At 42.4% G+C, this 19,834-nt stretch overlaps 2 protein-coding genes across 3 annotated transcripts; both read left to right on the top strand.

The window, feature by feature from the left end:
* The first annotated feature begins 172 nt into the window (after window positions 1–172).
* LOC139203999 (drebrin-like protein B) lies at window positions 173–8,490 on the top strand. 2 transcript variants are annotated; one of them, XM_070833933.1, is made up of 15 exons: window positions 173–318; window positions 2,009–2,064; window positions 2,294–2,406; window positions 2,491–2,565; window positions 2,902–3,051; window positions 3,486–3,563; window positions 4,029–4,180; window positions 4,289–4,343; window positions 4,594–4,665; window positions 4,896–5,019; window positions 5,323–5,439; window positions 5,903–5,977; window positions 6,197–6,255; window positions 6,355–6,442; window positions 7,113–8,490. In XM_070833933.1, the coding sequence occupies exons 1-15, from the start codon at window positions 236–238 to the stop codon at window positions 7,247–7,249; spliced, it is 1,434 nt and encodes a 477-aa protein (XP_070690034.1). In that variant the 5' UTR covers window positions 173–235; the 3' UTR covers window positions 7,250–8,490. The 2 variants fall into 2 exon arrangements, with proteins under 2 accessions (XP_070690034.1, XP_070690035.1); XM_070833934.1 differs by lacking the exon at window positions 5,323–5,439.
* Window positions 8,491–11,701: 3,211 nt separating this feature from the next.
* On the top strand, window positions 11,702–18,643 carry arid5a (AT-rich interactive domain 5A). Its single transcript, XM_070833853.1, has 7 exons — window positions 11,702–11,770; window positions 12,884–12,954; window positions 15,021–15,189; window positions 15,284–15,336; window positions 16,149–16,246; window positions 16,327–16,486; window positions 16,575–18,643. Exons 1-7 carry the CDS (start codon window positions 11,707–11,709, stop codon window positions 17,811–17,813), a joined length of 1,854 nt encoding a protein of 617 aa, XP_070689954.1. The 5' UTR covers window positions 11,702–11,706; the 3' UTR covers window positions 17,814–18,643.
* The last annotated feature ends 1,191 nt before the right edge of the window (window positions 18,644–19,834 follow it).

A 19,834-nucleotide genomic window follows, 5' to 3' on the forward strand; every position in this document is an offset into this window, starting at 1 on the left:
GTATTGCAAAGATTCACAGCCGTGATCGGCATAATAACAACAGCGAGACTAGCTCCGTGCTCTCGGACTGTCCCGGTGTGCCGCATGCAGGGTGCCGTGGCTGAGATGTGGCTGCTAGCTAAACGAGCTAAAGTAGCTTCCTGTGCGGCTGAAAGTCAGCAGCATCATCGCCACTCCTCCCAATAGGAAGGGCGCATCCCCGATAGCTAGCTGGCTAGCTGCACTCAGCATAACGATGGCTGTTAACCTCAGCAAAAATGGCCCTGAATTGACAGCTGCGTTTAAAGAAGTGGTAGATGAAAAATCCAATACAAACTGGTAAGAAGCGGCACCTCGACACGGCGTTTAGCCTCATGTAGGAGGCGCTATGTTAGCTGCAGGGCTGGCTAGCTTTGAGCCAGTCGTCAAGTAAGTTAACCCTAACGACAGATAAACTTAACCTGCTCCTCAGTGGCACTTTGTTAACCACGGCAGACCTCCTACTTACTAAATTAGCGACAGCGTTAGCTTGAGTAATCTTTGTTTTCCCCGCGGTTATTGCATCCTGGCGTGTTAACTGACGCTACAGACGAGCTAACTGGATAGCTAACCTGGTAACATGTTTAATAGCCAGGAAACATTCACTGGCCACCTAACAGGCTAAACGTTGAATCTCTACGCTTTGCGTGCATTTTATTAGCATCTTTCGACACTCTTGTCTGCAGTGATGTTGAATGAATAAGTCGCTGGCTACCTCGCCCACTTCCTGGTAAGACATCGGAAGTTAAATACGAGCATATGTGTGAAAGTCAAATCTAGGAAGTTCTTCTTTGTGCTACTGAACGCTACGGGAGCGTCTGTGCTCGCCTTGAGGGATGAAATGACACCTGTTGATGGCAGCTGCTGTGTTTAATGATGATCTGATTTAATTAATCCCAAGGAGCGACTGCCAAGGGACTCCTGCTGGCCTCATACTCTAAAGATGTCTCTGTGACATTCCTCACTCAGTTTCACCACAACTTGATGTTAGTGTATTGATAGATGTGAAGTGATCATTTGTTGTCAGTGTGAGCTGTTTCCCCTTACCTAGCTCTGCAGGTGTGCACTGCATCCACTACACTGACCAGAGGCTAATGCCTGTATAGGGCCACTGGCACTCCAATAGTTTAATTTTCCAAACATGAACATATACTGGTCTGAAACTAACATACCAAGTAGAGATTTAATTGTTACTGTTCTATGGAAGGTCGTGTCAATAATAAAGGAGGTAGCTCTATATTAGATTATAGTTTTATCCCTCCCGTATCACCTAATAGTCAGCAGTTCCTACTGTATACAGTAATATAACAATAAAGGCTACACAATGTCCATAAATTAATTCATAGACTTGCATAAACAGTTTATCTAAACCTGGCACAATTAAAATCTTAAGTGAATGTCAACATAATCTTTATGATTCATATGATTATCAAGTAGTTTCTTGCTATTCATGGCGTATAGAAACACTCCTCCGCTTATAAATAACCTAAAAAGCTGCGTGGCCTACACTGACCTCAAGAAGACAGACTGCAAGAGCACAGAAGCAAAGACTTCCTCAAATGCCGCCATGCTGATGAAAACGACAAGGGGGGTTACGAAAAAAGAGGAGAAATGTGCCTTTCCTGCAGGAAATGACCCAGTATTAACAAGGGATTTTGTCTATGCAGGACTGCTAATCCATAGTTATTTTTATGAGGCATTTAATATCAAGGAAAAGTCAGTGGAATCTTTACTGGTGCAGGGGCACGCAACCTGTAAAAGTTAGTGGCACGGTTCATTTAAATGGGATTAGAGCTGCAGCGATACTTCCCCTGTAAAAGGTATCCTGTTGAAATAGAGCCTATGGGTGCAGGTTGCTTAAAATTGGTTTACAAAACGTCTGTTTTGCTTAGTACGAAGTGGTGCGACTTCTGGAACAGACTGTTTTCTGTCTGCGTGTGTCATCTGTTTAGCTGGTATTTCAATATCTTTACTGGTGTGTTTTCCACAGGGCCTTGTTCACCTATGAGGGAAACAGTAATGATATCCGCCTGGCAGAAAAGGGAGGTGAGTGACCAAGTAGATACTGTTATCAAGTTTTAATGATCTCAACATGATATTATCAAATGTGTGCAGGAATTTCATTGTCAGCACGCAGCTGCAGCACTGGAATATCGGCACAAAAGGATTGCGTGCCTCTGCTTTCTCACCCCGTCATTTGCAAGGGGAAAAATGTCCGCAGTTACACAACCAACCACAGTAACGGTTTGACTTTTCCACAATGTTTACGTATCAGATGGAGGATTGGAGGAGATGGTTGAGGAACTGAACAGTGGAAAAGTGATGTACGCTTTCTGCCGGGTTCAGGATCCAAATTCTGGTCTGCCTAAATATGTCCTCATCAACTGGGTTTGTGCTACACTTAACCACTGCACATTTGTCCGTCCTGTTTGTGGCAGCCATGCTTGAACTTGTAGATTCATTGTGTTTCAGACTGGAGAGGGAGTGAAGGACGCCAGGAAAGGGATCTGTGCTAATCATGTCAGCGCCATGAGAAATTTTCTTAAGGTGACACTGCACTCATTTTTGAGTTTAAATATGCACATTTCACTTTTTCACTCCAGTCTGTTTATGATTGCAGAGGATGCTGTTTGTGTGCTGAATTGCATGTTAATGATTTGAGCAGGACTCAAAAAAACAAAGCACTACACAGCATGCTGCAGGCATTGTTGGGATAATGAAACAGCTTTGTTGGATTACTGTGAGTGTCATTCACATCGTGCCAGCAAACAGTGCATGTAAACAAACCACTGGGTGGTGCGTGCATAAACCAAGATAACAACTGTGGGCGTTTTCCGCATTTGTCTGAGTATTAAAATGAACTTGTATTTCTTGCTGTTTCAGGGCGCCCATGTCACAATAAACGCCAGAGCGGAGGACGACGTGGAACCTGAGGTGATCATGGAAAAGGTGGCCAAAGCGTCAGGAGCGAACTACAGCTTCCACAAAGAAACCTCCAGCCGCTTCCAGGACAGCGGCCCTCAGGGTCCCGTGGTACGCAGCACATGCATTTCCTGCCTCATGCCCTCCTGTTTGTGTTTTATACTAGAAAAGATAAACGCAGGGCTGGACCAGGACTAGGCCAGCATCCCTACCACTGAAAACACATTTTTAAACAAATTATCTCTCAAAGTCTCTTTGTGTGCCATTCTCTTTTTCTAAGTGAAGGCAACTTTTGGTTCATATCTGATAGCCGTTAAAAGGTCAGAACAACTAGCACTAAAACAGGCACAACATGTGTTTAATATGTCAGTCAAATATATGATGTGACATAAGCGGAGAGAAGCTGAAAGTTTAGTTTTATTAAAGAATAATGACTTCATGTAAAACAGCTCTGGTTCTTGGATCCCACCATATGTTTTTTCTTTTTTTCGTTCTTTCCAGTGTAAAACACTTTCACAATCCTATTTATCTTCTCCTTCTTGTAGGGTTCGGTGTACCAGAAGACCAACGCTATGTCAGAAATCAGAAAAACCAACAAAGACACCTTCTGGGCTCAGGCAGAGGTAGGTAGGCGCCTGAACTGGCATTAAGCTGCCGCTGACTTCAGCTTCACCTCTGAGACAGTGTGACTTCAGCAACTGTTAAAAGTTACTTCCTAAAAAATGTATTTTTGTGTTATTTGTTTTGAATCATTGACTTGTTGAAATTGCAAAAACTCCCCATAATATGGCAAGAGTTAGCAGTTTTGAAATATTTGACACACTTTTCTATCCTATGTAAAATACAAGGCAGGCAGTTTTTAGCCATTTCTAATGTAACCGTAGTCAGCGAAAGCATTGTTGCATTTTTGTCCTTTGTTTGCAGTTTTGGCTCATCACCTTACCTGTCACAGATACACCCAGAAAGTGGTGCTCTCTGCCTTGCAGTTTTCTTGGATAAACTATTGTGAAATCAGGCCTGTGAGTGGCGGTAATATTTGCAAAACACCCAAACCCGCGCTTGACCTTGCCGGGCTGTTTGATGTTTAGAAAGAAGAGGATAAGCGGCGCCAGGAGGAGCGGCGCAAGGCAGACGAAGAGCGCCAGCATCTGGAGAAGGAGAGGAAAGACCGAGAGGCCAGGGAGGCGTTGCAGAGGGACAAAAGGGACAAGGAGAGGGCCAGTCAAATCGAGCAACAGAAGTAGGTGGCGATCAATGGAAATGCACACCGGATAAGACCGGTTTGCCGTAGCACGGACTTATTCAAATTGTGTCCCCTCTCTCTTTTAAATTCTCATTTGTTTAATAGGAAGTATCAGCAGCAGCAGGAAGCTGTGGGCAAAGAGCAGGAGAAACAGCGCTGGGTGAGTGTCCCAAAGATTACACTGAATAGTAGGTTTTAACTGTGAACTAACATGACGGAGGCTAAACGAACAGAAGCTGAAATGAGTGTGAATGTGGATTGGTGTGAAATTTCCTTTCACGTTGAGCGTTACCCATGTTTTGCTGTGACTGTGTTGGACATAAAATAAGTTTGGGTAGTGCGCACGTTTTGTAAACACTTGAGTCAAGAAAGTAGCTAAGCAGTGCCAACATTGATATCGACATCGTCAGGAGGAGCAGGAGGAGAACCAGTCAGCCCAGAAGAAAGCAGTCAAGAGAGGTGAATCTGTGGAAAAGGCCAACGTGAGTCCCCCCCCCCCTCCCTGAAAGCGCTCTCTCCTGGCCAAACTGCTTGCCTTTTTTTCTCATCTGTCTCTTTTTAATCAAACGTGACCCCACTTGAGGCTCAACATAAACACGCACGTCTTCCAGTCTTTCCTGTGCGATCTCCTCTCTCGGCACTGCCTTACTAATCACCTGTGGCCATCTGATGCTTATTGTACATAATGTTCGTTTCGTTTCCGTCTCACTAGGAGGCGGCCTCGCTCATCTCTCAGCGTGCTGTGAACCCCAGAGAGATGTTCAAGCAGAGGGAGAGGGGAATAACTCCCAGTGACCCGGACGTCCCCTCTGCCGCCCCTGCCAGCCCCCAGCCAGGTATCCCCCTGCGTACATTGTGACTTCTCCATAAATCTGTGTTTCCCATGTCACTGGCCCTCTTGCTTTGCTGCAAGGCTGTCTTAGCTTCTGTCTCAGGTAGCGGCACGTAACAAACGGGTGATTTTCTAGAGGAGATTTTCTTTTCCACAGCTTAAACTTTCCATCAGACTGGTCTCATAGTCATATTTAACACCGTGTCTCCATCATGGTGTCTTCTTCTGCTCACCGTGTCTGCACTTTGTCTCTCTCTCCCGTCCATTTTTGGCATGCTTTGGGGGTCCCATGTGTCTCTCTGCTCAGGGCGTCTGCAAAGCCCTTTTCTGTCTAAGCCAATGTATGAAAGTGAGCGAGCCAGCTCACCTCAGCGCCAAGCTTCTCCTGTGCCAGCAGGCTCCGCCTCTCCTGTCCGTGCCACAGGTGTGAGCTCACACACACACGCACACACACACACACACACACACACACACGCACACACACACACACACACACACACACACGGGCACACACGGGCACACACACACACACGCACACACACGCACACACACACACACACGGGCACATACACAAAGAATGCATACACAGCATATTAGGCGACAGTAACATACTTAACAAAAAGCTGCATGCTTCATTTCTCATTGTTGATTCTGTGTCATCATTTTTATCTCCATTATAACCACGAATTTCATCATGAGTCTCTCCTCCATTCAGTCTGCTCTGTGTTTCTCAAGAAACTTCATTATTCACAGTATTGTTTATTTACTCCACACTGAAGCATGCCAAGGATGTCTTTATCTCTAGTGGTGGTTTTCAGCCTGTGTGGACTTGTGAATGGTGTTCCTGTGTGTACACGCATGTCTGTGCTTGTGTTCTGGGTGATAAGAGCCTGATGTGGATGACGGACAGTCCAGGTGTGAGTATGATGAGCAGGAGGCGACCCCCCAGGAGCAGTTGCCAGGTGGGGCCCATTTCACTCAACATCAGCTTCAGTGTTAACCCTTTGTACCGCAGTTCCCCAACCCTCCCATCTGCTTCTCAAAGAATTCTGCCGTAATTCGTTATAAGCATGCAGTCTTCCCTCCAGCCAAACCGTGCTGTCGGGATCACTCACTGCCGCCACCTGCTGGCAGATAAACAGATCGCACACACTCATACTGACGGGAATGTCTCTTTTCAGAGGAGGCACCGGCTGCCAACTCCTGCGTCCAAGAGATTGCTTACGAGGAGCCCGCTCAGGTGACTGCTTTCTTAGCCTCAGCAGGAAATGCTGTGACTGTTTTCCTCCATCACATGAATGATTCTGCAACACAATGTAACCTTATTCCTTATAACCAGGTGGAGGACACCAACTCCTATGAGGTGACAGCTGAGGAGACATCAGACAAGGGCATCTGTGCCAGAGCCTTATATGACTACCAGGCTGGTGAGTGTTTTTAATCACTACATTAAAACAGCAAATTGACCAATCAGTCAGTCAAGCAGCCCACAAGTGTGTCGCAGGAGATTTTATTTTATTTTTATTTTTATTTAATACCTTTCCAGAGTTTCTTCTCAAGTCTTAAAGAGTTATATCTGCAATGCACTTTTGAGCCATATGAAGGACTTTGTTGGTGTTTCTACTTAACAGTTTCTGCAGCTGCCATTCTGCAGACATCTGTTTGCTAGCTGTCACTATATTGTCTTTAAAAAGTGTACAGTTTCACTGATGAAAAGAAATAAAGCCTGTTAACTGCCTAAATGCATTTATTTGGTCTCACTTAGAAAGTATTTATTGTGTGTTTATGTTTTTCAAGAAGGCGTGCATAAAACAAAGTTGTGATTTATTAAACCTACATCACTTAAAATGGCTGAATTTACTTGTGATACTTATGTTTTCAAGATAAGGTAAGGTGATGTGGAAATGTCAATAAAACGGTCAGGAACCTTAATTTAAGTACAAAGTCACTCCTGGTGTGATTTCTAGATGAGGCATGGTTGGTCATTAATAAAAAGTGGGTCCCATGTAGGGGAAAAAAAGTCTGAGTCTTAATTTGAAAATTCCAAAAATGTTGTATTTGAAAATGCACATCATACACACTGCTCTTCTCCTTCAGCCGACGACACGGAGATCTCATTCGACCCCGACGAAATCATCACCGGGATCGAGATGATCGACGAGGGCTGGTGGCGAGGCTACGGCCCAGACGGCCACTTTGGAATGTTCCCAGCCAATTACGTGGAGCTCATCTAGCCCAGCGCGCGACCCGCCCCTCCCCGCACCCTCACACCACCAGATTACCACACTGGCAGCCCCGGCCGAGGACATCTGCAGTACAACAACACACAGTGATGTCGGCCGTGGGACGCACACTAGTGAGCTGATGAGGCTGAAATGGAGCAGACGATCCTCCACATCACGGACCAATGAACAGACGGTAACCGCGGGCCAGACGCTTTGGAAATCTCTCATTTAAAGAAGGCCATTCCATTAAATTGTTGATGTTGTAAGCAACTGATGGCATAGTTTAGGGATTTGTGATGACCCATAGGCTGACCAAACCCCCCACCCTCACCCCCACTCTCCTCAAATACTACATCTCTTTACCTATAAATGTGATGCAGTACAATATCAGCCTTTGTTAAGTCTGAAATCAGTTGTCAGCACTTCTAGTTTGCATTCCTTACAAAGTGACTTCAGTTCTATTTCAGGTATAATTTTGTCTTTACTTGTAGCAAGTGCTCCTGTGCATTTCAGGACCAAAAAAAAAATCAAAGATGGTGGTACCAGCTACAATATAATCCTTTGCCTTGTTTTTTTGCCTTTATTTACCGGCAGACTGAATTTTCCTCTTTTTATGTGATTGAACTTACATCCTGTGTGAAATTCAAACCATGTTTTAGTACTGATATGACTGTGGTTGAAGTGAATATTGAAAAAAAAAAAACAAAAAAAAAAACATTTGCTGTGCTCTGGGTGGTGGACTTTAGTTGGGAATACATAAAACCTAAGTTCCCTTTAACTGTGAGTATGTAACGGTTGTTTTCATTTCAAGTCCTTTTGTCACCGGAAACATTTCAGCACATTTCACTTTCCAAGGACACGCTGAAGAGAAGAAATCACAAGTCGGCATTATTTTTTTCTTTTTTTGTTTTGTTTGGATCTCGCTGGTCTGAGGTTGATTTCGAGTGCATCTCTAATAGATAACGTGGTATTGCTGTGCCATAATGAGGGGAAGCCAATGCAGTGATTTGGTGACATTTAAATTGAAGATTTGAACAGTTTGACTTCAGAATTTATGCAAGTTCACCATTTTTATCGTGGAACAAAAACTGTTGCTCTTTTAAGCTTTCAGGTCAGTCGACAATGGGGGAGAAAAACAAATCGATGATGAATAGAAAAGGGCATCATGTATCCATCGCGTTATTCATGTTTGCTTTTCCAGAGTCTATTGTAATGCACAGATGTTCTTCATAATAAAATAAATAAACAAACCATGTTGTCGTCGTCTTCTGCCAAATAGACCAAGCATGGCATAGGCTGCATACGCTTTAGAAAGGCTATGAAATAACATAGAAAACCTTCAGGGATTTTCGGAGGGTTAACAGGAACTCAGAAGTATACACAGACTCACTATGTGCTCTACAATCAGTTTCCTGGAATGAGGCAACAGCTGGGGAATTCACCTCCAATGCTTAGGTTTCATTTTCACACGAAAAATCAGATTTTTACCTCTCCCACATCCTTCAGTTAAATCTTTGACCAGGTGAACGACAAACGTAAATAAAATGTAAATTCAATTATGTAAATCTATCCCAATATTTATATTTTAAATCCGTCTACCCCCAATATTGTCATATTTTCACATACATTAAATTCAAGTTTTGGGTTCGTGTTCACCTCTACATGTGTGTTGCGTATTTGGCACCCATATACTCGTGACATTCAGAGATGTTCTATTTCATTTCTAGTGTGTGATGAAGACATTTGTCACAAACTGCAAATCATTCATTGCACAAATACTTTTTGAAATTTAAGTTCAGCTGCAATAAACAATAGAATGCTTGCTGCATTTTAATGGTCCAGTTCCATCAAATACTCCCCAAATACACAGTTTCTGTATCAAATTTGAATGGAAGTCGTGTTTAAATGTAGGCTAATTTCATATTAGTTTGTCACTAAATGAATCAGTGTGGACTGACAAATAAGCTTAATCCAGTTTCAGGATAGTTTCCTTTTACACCTACAGCTTGGAGAAACTCTACAGATAAAAACATTAACTCCCACTATTAAAGTTTAACCTCACAGCTCTGCCTTTAATGACTGCAGATGTACTTAAACTGTTAGTTTGTTCTTCCCCCTAAAACGACTGCAGGCACCTTTCAGGTCTTAAATTCTGGAAAACCTCATTCTGTAACACAACTAATGACAGTTTTCACCTTGAGGGGAATCTTCTGCGCCAGTTACATGTCTGCACATTGTTCCCAGGATCATGACTCACTTCAGACAGGAAATCTTTTCTGTGTTGGATTCACAATATTTTCTCCACGCACTCTCATTTACATTGTGCTGCCCTCACCTCAACCTCGTATGTTTATGTCAGTGAAAGTCTGAAATGAATAGCTGGGGATTTTCGCAATCTTTCAACCCGTGTTTTTGATCATCATCTCCACATTTGTTGCCGGCTGCAGAGCTTTGCAAAACATATTGTCACTATTAAGTGGAATTAAAATGAATTTCCTATAAGGCCTAATGTATGAATATGTTACCAAAGAAGTTTAAACCTCATAACACACATGATCTCTTCAAGTTATTTTTTATTTCTGGTTTAAGATTTAATCACGGTTTCTACATTTCAACAGTGAATCAGGTTTCTAATCTAAATCAAATGTTTTATTTCTCCACTAAATAAGTGCAGGCACATCTATTTACCAGTTTTAAAGTCTAATTTCTCCATGAGTCACTTTGTCCATGTGGGAGCTGTGAGAACACCAGCTGTTTAATATCACATTTCTTCCACTTGTGCAGAGAGCCCACGTTGACAATCTCGACAACAATCACAACACTAGATACAAAACAAAAAACTTGTACTGTATCTACCAAGCCAAAAAAATCCCTCTTGAGATTTGGGCAGTTTGTAGATATTTGGTTATTTTGACATTTAAAATGTTAATCATTTTGAAATGTCATACTCTATCCGCAACAGATGGAGGAATAGGGCATCCCCCTTTTAAGCACATCAAAAACAAGTGGAGGAAATGTGGATAGTGTCGAGTGCAGCTTCATCGCTTGTCAGTGTTTTTATCACGAGATCTGTACAAGCGTGTGCTGAGTGTGGACAGCCGGAGGAAAATGGAGGGAAAATGCAGTACGTTTTAAATGCGATCTCATGAGAAAATATCCGAAAAATGGTTTTAAAGAATGCTGCAGCAAACTGTCCTTTTAACCAAATGTGAAATCCATGAAGTTCTCTTAAAAGTAAGGTGACCCTTGACCCACTGGTATGTGGCCATAACGAGCATAAAATCTGGTGACAACTCCCTCTGACTCATTACTGGTAGTAGAGAAATAGATGATTTACTTTATTACTCATCTCTAGTGGAAAAAGCTGCTTCTGCATGGCCCTGGCCTTTCGGTTTTTTTTACCAATATCTTTCAGGCAGTGGTCAGTAGAAACTATTTCAAAGAAGTAGTGCTTCACCACTTCCCTAATATGTAAAGTCTTCCAGCGATGCAGCTACCAGCCAGTGTCAAAACTTTCATCTACCTACAAGTGAGCTTTAAGGGAATTTAAAGCACTTTTTACACCAAACAATGCCATTACAGCTGCACTTCTGTTCTATTTTTGTGTTTTGAAGTTAGCACATAAAAAAAGCAACATAATGTATACACTTGATTGAAAATGATGCGCTTAAAGAGCAGCTTAACACAGGTTTCATTTTTAATCCTCAACATTTATACACACAAACACATATCTAAATTATGTCTAAACCAAATAGTCTATGATCGAAACACAACATTAATTTCTCTGTACTAGAGAGACACATTAGTTATACCCAGTAAAGTCTCATAGTGACGTAAAATACTGGACTTTCGTATTAGTCATTTTATCTGATTGACTATGTATACTACATATACTACATTTGAGGCTTACTCAAGCACTGATGTACACTGACAATACGTGGTCAATTCAAAATAGTTAATGAAAATACATTGTTTTAATACTGTAGATGTCTGGGAAACGTTATTCCTACATTTAGATCTTTATTTTGACATCAGTTGAATGTCTCTTTTACTTCCTCAAATGTAGCATTTTTGGTGTATTTGAGTCCAGTGTGTGCACTGACAGTGACCAGGCTTTAGTCACTGAATCACCAGACCAACAGACTTTGTTTCTCTCTTCTCCCCCATACATGTAAAAGCAGTAATAGTACAGCTGAATGTAAAACACTGTGAACATAAGACCACTTAGCCCTAGCACTTACTGAGAAATAGATAATAACCCACACAGTAGGACTACGCTCGAGCAATTTAAACACAGCTGTAGCTTTTTGTGTGAAACTAAGGAGGTAAAACAAAGAACAGACATTCTCAGACTTGAGTGGCGAAGACTCAATTTCCCAGACTCATTTGCTGCAGAGCAATCGGTCGGCCAATGAAACTGCTGCATGGAGACACCTTCCTATTTCGAGGTGAGAAGTTGAAGAGTGATGCATGAATTACTGTCACTAGACGCCGTCAAGCCACAGACTAGAAGATCACTTCTGGAAATGGGTGAGTTCACTGAAACCAGATATTATTCGTATTTACTTATTATTTGTTTTCTACAGCAGGTTTAACCTAAACACTGTTTAGCTTTAGTTATACTGAACTTGATAGATATTGAAATGAAATGAATGTACATCACACTCATTTGTGAAGGAAACAAACTATTTAGACGTAGGTAATCATTATACCTCAGGAGTTTACTATCAACCTCAATCTTAACCAAGTGTCCAGAGTAATCTATCACAGTATTTTGACTGAGATCAATATCTGGTACAAGAACCACGGCTGATGCATTTGCTACCACGCAGAGAGACCATTAAAAGTAACACTGCTCATTCGAATGTGCTTGACAAGTTGCACAGTATATCAAAAATATGTCCTCAGCGCATGAGGCTCAGAATTAAAGGTTCAAGCCACAGCACAGGAAATAAGTGATCTCAAAAGAGAAACATTGGTTTTGCACACAAATGATATGACTGTGGGTGGAGGGCTGACAGTCTGTGAACAATGACATTCGCAGAATTACATTTCACTCCTAGGACTTGTTTTATTTTCCTCATAAAACACATAAAAGTGATCCTGAATGTTGAGGCACGCACAACAACACTAAAATGTACAGCATTTCTCAATATCTCATATTGCAGCACCAGTAGTTATATTATGTGCTGTGTTTTTTTTTAATAAATATGGGGAATAACAGGCATTTGCATTCTGTATGTTGGAGTTTATTGCTTTGGATTATCTCACAGTTGCCCGATACTGTCGTTTTTGTGTTACAATATTGTACAGTGCAGCATACAAGCGGTTGTGTTCATGAGCAGGAAGTGGTTTTGCAACCTGTGGTTTTATATCAGACTCAGTTGACAATATGTTCTACAGATTCCTAATTTTTTATTTATACACAAATGACAGAAACTGCAACATTCCCAGCAGTGCTGTACATCACTTTTAATGCCATTTAAATTATTATGAATTCTAAATTAATGATGTGTTTTAGTTTGTTTAGATTTCACCAGTGTGTCTTGTGACAATTCCTTGACTGCGAATTCAAATTCACAAAGCCACGATTTTGGAGTAAACGTCTTGTCCCTGCTGTGTGTCTCATGTCAACGTTTGAAGCTCAAGAGGACCAGAGTGAGACGTCAAAACAAGCTTCAGGCAGTGATGAAGAGAAGGGGACAGAGAGCCAGGTACTACACGAACCTCGGTCACTGCTGATAAAGTGTCAGTTGGCCTCCTGGAAGCAGTCCACCAGTTACAGTTAATCAGTGACTTCAGACATGACTACCCAGAACGACTTACGAGTTGTGTTTTCACTTCCCTTTTTTAGTTAATTTCAGATAGTGGCAAATTTTTGATGTGTTCAGTTGTTTCATCTTGATGGCGGATTGTGAAATGAGTAACAAGGAATAAGTGATTCTGCTGCCAGGACCATGGAAGACACGCACATCTCACCCATAAGACGCACTACAAAATTTCATTGCGCATACAGAAACTTGCAGGAGCCACTATTCTGGTAACTGAAATGAGAGGTACAATATGAGAAACACAAATTAGCTCAGCAAATTTCCAAGACTGATGTTACCTAAAAGCCTGGTGGTTTCTGTGGTGACTTCTGGCCTGCCGATTGCATCAATCCAGCACGCCACTGACAATCATTGCGAGAATCACATGTCAACACACTGACATCAACATCGCCCACATGTTTTCCACAAATTTTCATCTAGTGGAAATCCAGCGAGTGTTTCACAATGATATTCGCTCTGTGGCGTAGAGCGAGTACTGCAGCGAAGGGGCTACAGTGTGTGGAGTAGAGTGCAGACGTTTCCTGTAGGCAACCATTGATGCATGAACCTGAAAGTTTTGTGAATCAGACCTGATAACGACGACTGAAAGTTAAAAGTCCCTCTGTGAATACTGGTGAATTTTATGCAAGATCCCAGGCGGGCGCAAACATGATTTTGCATACGCTCCACTTGTTTATCGGCCAATCACTGTTCTGGAAACACAGACAATCCAGAGTGGTTTGTGAAATGCGATTTACAGACTTTCCTTTTCTTTTGGAACAAAAAACCAAACAAATCTAATATGTGCAGTGTGAGAAGCAGGCGATAGAGAATAACAGTGGAAAGTCAGAGCTGGTGGCTGTTAGCTGGCTATAGCAATGTGGAGCTGCTGAACTGTGACTCAGTCGGGGCTATCTTGGTTAGAGGCCTGCACCTTCACTATTACTCACTGTAGAGGCCTACTTCTCGGAACCAGGAACCACATAGAGGAACTTGATTCAATATGAAACCAACTTGAGCCGTTTTTGTTGTACAAGGACTGCCACAGATATAAAGCAGCATCTGCGTATGATGATTCAAAGTAAAATATCGACACTGTCCATTGTGGTCTCTCTTGACATACAGTCTGCCGAAACTGATCGGCACAGCAGCAATGTGAGATTTCACAAGTACGGTGAAATACCATAATCTATGATTTCACTGCAATAACAGAAGTGAATATATCGGCATGTGTGCTGTTTGAGCGTGGAATAATATCATCAGAGTGACAATCCTGAAACAGTTCCGTCTTCATCAACAGTTTCTCTTCTTAAGTCTTGTTTCTCTGCTTGAAATCTCTCCAACTGATGGCTTTAATTCTGCATGCCTTCACTGTTTCATTTCTCCTTTTTTGCAAACCACAAATAGTGACATTGTCAATTTTTCTTATATCAGAGTTCTGGGTATTCTGGGTGGTGACACCTTATTTCTTGGTATCCAAAACTCCTTTTCCAAGTTACTGACATCAAATTAACTGAAATACAACAAAACATGCAACCATTTATTTTTAGATCTCACAAAACAGCATCTTTATTCAAAATCCTCTCATCAATCAGCATCAGCACTTGTTTGTTCCACTTTATGTATGAATTACCTCCTTTGGCTTATGTTTGTTTTTCAAAGTGACATTTGTGATGTCATTGACAGACAACTGTAGACCAAAAACCCCACAAGTCTGCTGCTTTCTCTCCAGACAGGATGTATAGCGGTTATCTATTGAAAGTAGCGGTACAACCCTACCCTCTGATTTTGATGTTTCATTTTACCATTTGCATCCCATGACATGACTCTGAGTGTCGTTCTCTCCCATCTGTGATAATACCTCCAACTGTAAAACCGGTTTCTACATCAGCGCGGTGGGCCGTGTCGCATTTACAGGAGCCACTCGACTTAGAGTTTTATCTTTAATGCATCCCCTCTCTCCACGCTAGGCATCCCCCTCCGTCATTGAGATCCACGACTCTATGACTGAATGCGAGGACGACGCGAGGCCCGATCTAGTGCAGATGGAGGAGAAGGCATTTGTGTCAAGGCTGCACTCCTTCATGAAGGACAGAGGCACGCCAATAGAAAGGATCCCACATCTGGGCTTCAAGCAGAGTGAGTTCAGTGGGCCACGCATGCTGCTGAGTGAACACAATATTCACATGGAATGTAGATGAAAATAATGTGATTTTTTTCCCCTCCATGCCAGTTAATCTTTGGAGGATCTACAAAGCTGTGGAGAAACTTGGGGGCTATGATTCAGTAAGTACTCTTTATTGTTCATAAAGCTGATGCAATAGGCTTCAGTGTTTCCAGTTTCTAAGCGGAAAATGAGCTATAGGTCAGGTGTAACATGGTGGTTTCAACCACACCGGGGGACATTTTAGGCTGCTGAGCTCTCGATGTATTGTCCTCTACGCTCTGCTGTCTTTGATCATGACACTGTGGGACAAGCTTGCTCTGAGAGCACAGCTCGTGTTGAAATGCCACTAGCAGAGCCCGGGCTCTAAATAGAGGTGACCCTCACTACCACTGCCACTGTATCCCAGGGTGTAAACACTGCAATATGAACCGCCTACATATGTAGACTTCAAAAAACACCAAAGTGTGTGTTTTTTACGCATTGAAAACCAGCAGACATGGCATGTAAAGGGTAACCAGCCAACTCCCTTCCCCAAAAACGGCTTTAAAACCAGACTTGAAAGCAGGTATGCCGAGGTGCAAGGACCAGATGCAAGTCAGAACGGAGGTCACACTATACTGGGGCAAATTAAACTGAGAGAGATGGGGGAATGTAAATGGTAAATGGCTGCAGTTATAAAGGGCTTCATGATTTTGCCTCTCATTCACACACAAGGCACACAAAAAAAAGTTCATAATGTATCAAAAAATGATTAGTTATTTATTTATGTATTATTTTGAGGCCCCCTGGTGGCAGTGAGGGGAGACCATGAGCATCACCTGGTGTGACGAGCCACTGATTCTCCCAAATCTGTCAGTTACTTCCCCCACATTTCTGTTAAAATGTTTTGGGCCTTGCTATTAATCTTTTTCCCCACTGTGTTATCCATCAGGTGACAGTGCGGCGTCTCTGGAAGAAAGTGTACGATGAGCTGGGAGGAAGTCCGGGCAGCACCAGCGCCGCCACTTGCACTCGCAGACACTATGAGAAGTGAGGATGATTCTGTCTCCGACTAACCTGTTCAGTTCAATAATATCAAGGGATTCATCATCACAAATGTATCTGTTTAGGCTAGTGCTGCCCTTTGAAAGACACATAAGAGGAGAGGATGACAAACCTCTGCCCCCAAGCAAACCGCGGAAGCCATATAAGAGGAATCTGGATGGCAAGGTGCAAAAGGCTGAGAGGAAGAGGAAGAGGACTCAGTCAGATAGAGAGATGGATTCTGAGGTAACATACTAAATCTGTTAACATATTTCAAAAAGAGAGACTGTGTTAGTACATGTGTTTGAAAACACAAATCCCCTGTATGTTCCAGATGGTCACCCAGAGGAGTTCAGAGGCCTGCCAAAGCGAAGCAGTGATGCATCCTCACCAGGCTCTCTGGTCTGATAGACACCATCCAGACTGCTCACAGCCAAACAGAGCCAACACCAATCTTTGCACTTCTGTCTATGCCCGCCTTGTCCAGGTCCCCACATCCAGCCCCTGGACTGCTCACATCCCATCTGCTGCTGGAGAGGTCATCTCTCCTCTGGAGAAAAAAAAGCGAATGGCTCAGGCCAGCCTTAACTTGCCCCGGAGTCCTCAGAGCGAGGATAAAGAAAGGCCCTCCGTCATTCATTGCTCCCAGTCTCCCGCCTTGGCTTCTTCCAGCCAGAACTGCAACTCCTCTGACGGCTCCCCACTGCCTTTATCCTCTTCCTCCTCCCGCAGCACCACCCCTTCCTCTGTATCATCAGAGGACCCTCCAGTAGAGAATGACGATAAACCTGAATCAGACTCTAAACTACCCCAAAACTGTTCCAGCTCTGTGAAAAATACATCTGGCTGTGGTGACGAAAGCAAGTCTGAGAGCTGCACTCAGACACCCGAACGCCCTGAGGGACAGAATAAAGACGCTTCACACACCAGCTCCCGATCTGCAGACTCGATCACAGACCAGATTAAAGACTCTGCCTGGAAACCAACACACAAAGGGAGTGGCAGTTATTTCAGCCATACTTTCCACTCACCTTCCTCATTCTCAGTGAAGTCTGACTGGGCTCCAACGTCTACCTCTAGCTTCACCAAAGTTATTCCTAAATCTGTGCAGCTCCTGCGGCCTGCTCCTATTCGACCAGCTTATAAAATCCAGCAGGGCAGGTTGATGCACCAGGACGAGTCTCTGCCTTGTGCAAAGAAGCTGAGCAACATGGTGCCGTGGCATTATCAGACGGAGAAGAGGGACAAAACCAGGACAATATTACAAAAAGTTCCCCCCACTCAGAGTCTGTCCCACTCCACTGCCGGCCTGCCGATGTCGTGCGTCCTGTCAAGCTACGACAAATCGGGGAGAGACTCTCGGCGCCAGCCTCCGCTACATCCCATGTTCTTCCCAAACAGACCGAGACTACCTCAATCTCAGCTGATGTACCGGCACGTCCCAGTGAGCCCAGCTCACTCTGGTCTCATTGAGTCTGCTGTTTATCCATATCCCTACTCTTTTCCTCTGCTAAATCCCCAAACTGGATATACCCTTCCTGCCATGAATCCCATTTACCCTCACAAGCTGTGATTCCATGTTTAAACTCCAGGCATCAATAATTGTTACCTGAAATTGGCCACTCGACAGCAGCCATTCAGCTTGTTGGCGTACGCTTGTGTAATTTTGGTGAAGCCTTATTAGTGTTTTTGGAAAAAGAATGCAATATGGAAATATTTGCGACCTTCTCCCAGTGGGTAACTAGTTGTTGTTAATCAATAGCTGACTGACTGCAGGGAAATAAAGTCACAGCAGTGATGACTTGAGATATCTGTGACAGTAAAACAGGTTGAATCTCTCAAGTGCATCAAACAGGCGCACTGTTTTCAAACTCACAGCAGAACTGTGCAAGATTGACTTGTAAAATGTATGTATGTATATGAAACCAAACCCTGTTCAACCCACAGTTGTTGCACATCTGTACTCATTCACACAATCTCAATACTTAGTGGAGAACCTTCTCACTGAACCGTACTGTAATGATATGATGTGTTGTGTTGTATTTTACATGCAGATCACATTGTCATCCAGATGTATTGAAACAGTAAGTAATTGATGATTGCAAATAAATAACAAAAATAATGATAAACCAAAAAATAATAAATACATTTTTAACTATGGAAATATTGCAAATTTCTCCATACTATAAAAACGATTATGAACTTTTTTACTGATTTTTAATTCAGTTAATAATAATAATTGATTAATAATCAATTAATTTGTCATCTGATTTATGAGTGAGTTCCATCATCAGGATTTTTCTGCCGGTTTAACATGTTTTATCTTGAGGGGCAAATGGGCTCTCGTGTAAATGAGTAGGTCATCAGTTAATAAGTCAATAAAAGACATTAGGAGTTACAACATGTTGGCCTGTATTTTCATGTCAGTATGAACAACACTTTTTCTTTTTCTGAATATCCTAAAAGCATTGCTGATCTGCGACCCTGCTTCCTAAATATTTGCCTCAGGTTTCACCTCATGTTGTTTTGAGCTCAAGTTTCTTTTAGGTATGAATGCATGCTGTGTTATTAGTGTCTGTTTATCTGCTTCACACAGTGAGCTGCAGCTCTTCAGGTTGTGCAATTCTGCACGTCACTACCGCCACAGCAGAAGGAAGTAAAATGGTGAAAATAGTGCTAAATTCCATGTTTTGACTGGATCTATGATTTTTATTCCTTTGAGAGGTGTGTAATTTATCATAGTGTACACCCACTTATCTACATATTACATATATTCACCTCCATATCCAGTGCTTTTATTGTCTGTAGCTAGGAGTTCTGACCTGTTGATACTATGTAAGTATTTGATCAAATTTCAAGGGCACTATATCATGCAATGCAAATTAGTTAGTTAGGTCAGGTCCAACACTTAATGTAATCTTGTGCACTGTAGCAGACAGATACAGTACAACAAGGTTGCCCAACAAGCCCAAGGGCCAAATCATGTCAAGAATATCAAGTCAAAGGCCAAAACATCCGAGGTTCAAGTAACATTAGCGGTGGCATAATCAGTGCTAAACCAACATGCTTGATACGGTAAAGTAAAACAAAACTCATCAATCAGATTTGAAGTGACCCTGAAGTGATTTCCTGGTTGACTTTGTGTTTTTCCTGCAGGCCGTGTTTTAGGTTTAGGAGAGTAATTTATCATCGGTGACTTCCGTTAGCTTAGCCGGTGAGTAGCGCTAGCTCTAGTGAAGACACAATAATGAAGAACAGCAAGAACATAAAGCTGTTATTGTTGACACTGGATATCTGTCATGTTATTAGATTACACTACAGCCTTTGCTATTATGATCTGATTTATATTCATTGTAAATAGTTTGAATTAATGGACATTAAGGACACTCTGTTTAATAAAGAAAGGCGTTCTAATAAATTCTTTTACATTTTTAACTGAACAGATTCAGGGGAGAACAGTCAGTGACGAGAGATTCATATTCAGAGCGTAGATAGGATGTGTGATCGGGTAAATACTAACAAATATTAAGAATACGGTCGATATGAAGTAATGGTCAGAATTTCTTTTTGTCAGAAATGAACTATTTGACAGAT

Source organism: Pempheris klunzingeri, chromosome 7 (genome assembly GCF_042242105.1).
Source record: "Pempheris klunzingeri isolate RE-2024b chromosome 7, fPemKlu1.hap1, whole genome shotgun sequence".
Lineage (NCBI taxonomy): Eukaryota > Metazoa > Chordata > Actinopteri > Acropomatiformes > Pempheridae > Pempheris > Pempheris klunzingeri.

Coding starts and splice junctions, on each gene's coding strand:
- LOC139203999 (XM_070833933.1), top strand. CDS start 236: ATGGCTGTTAACCTCAGCAAAAATGGCCCTGAATTGACAGCTGCGTTT. Junction 4,666..4,895: donor AATCTGTGGAAAAGGCCAAC/GTGAGTCCCCCC, acceptor CCGTCTCACTAG/GAGGCGGCCTCGCTCATCTC. Junction 5,978..6,196: donor CCCCCAGGAGCAGTTGCCAG/GTGGGGCCCATT, acceptor GTCTCTTTTCAG/AGGAGGCACCGGCTGCCAAC.
- arid5a (XM_070833853.1), top strand. CDS start 11,707: ATGCATGAATTACTGTCACTAGACGCCGTCAAGCCACAGACTAGAAGA. Junction 12,955..15,020: donor AGAAGGGGACAGAGAGCCAG/GTACTACACGAA, acceptor TCTCCACGCTAG/GCATCCCCCTCCGTCATTGA. Junction 16,247..16,326: donor ACTCGCAGACACTATGAGAA/GTGAGGATGATT, acceptor GTATCTGTTTAG/GCTAGTGCTGCCCTTTGAAA.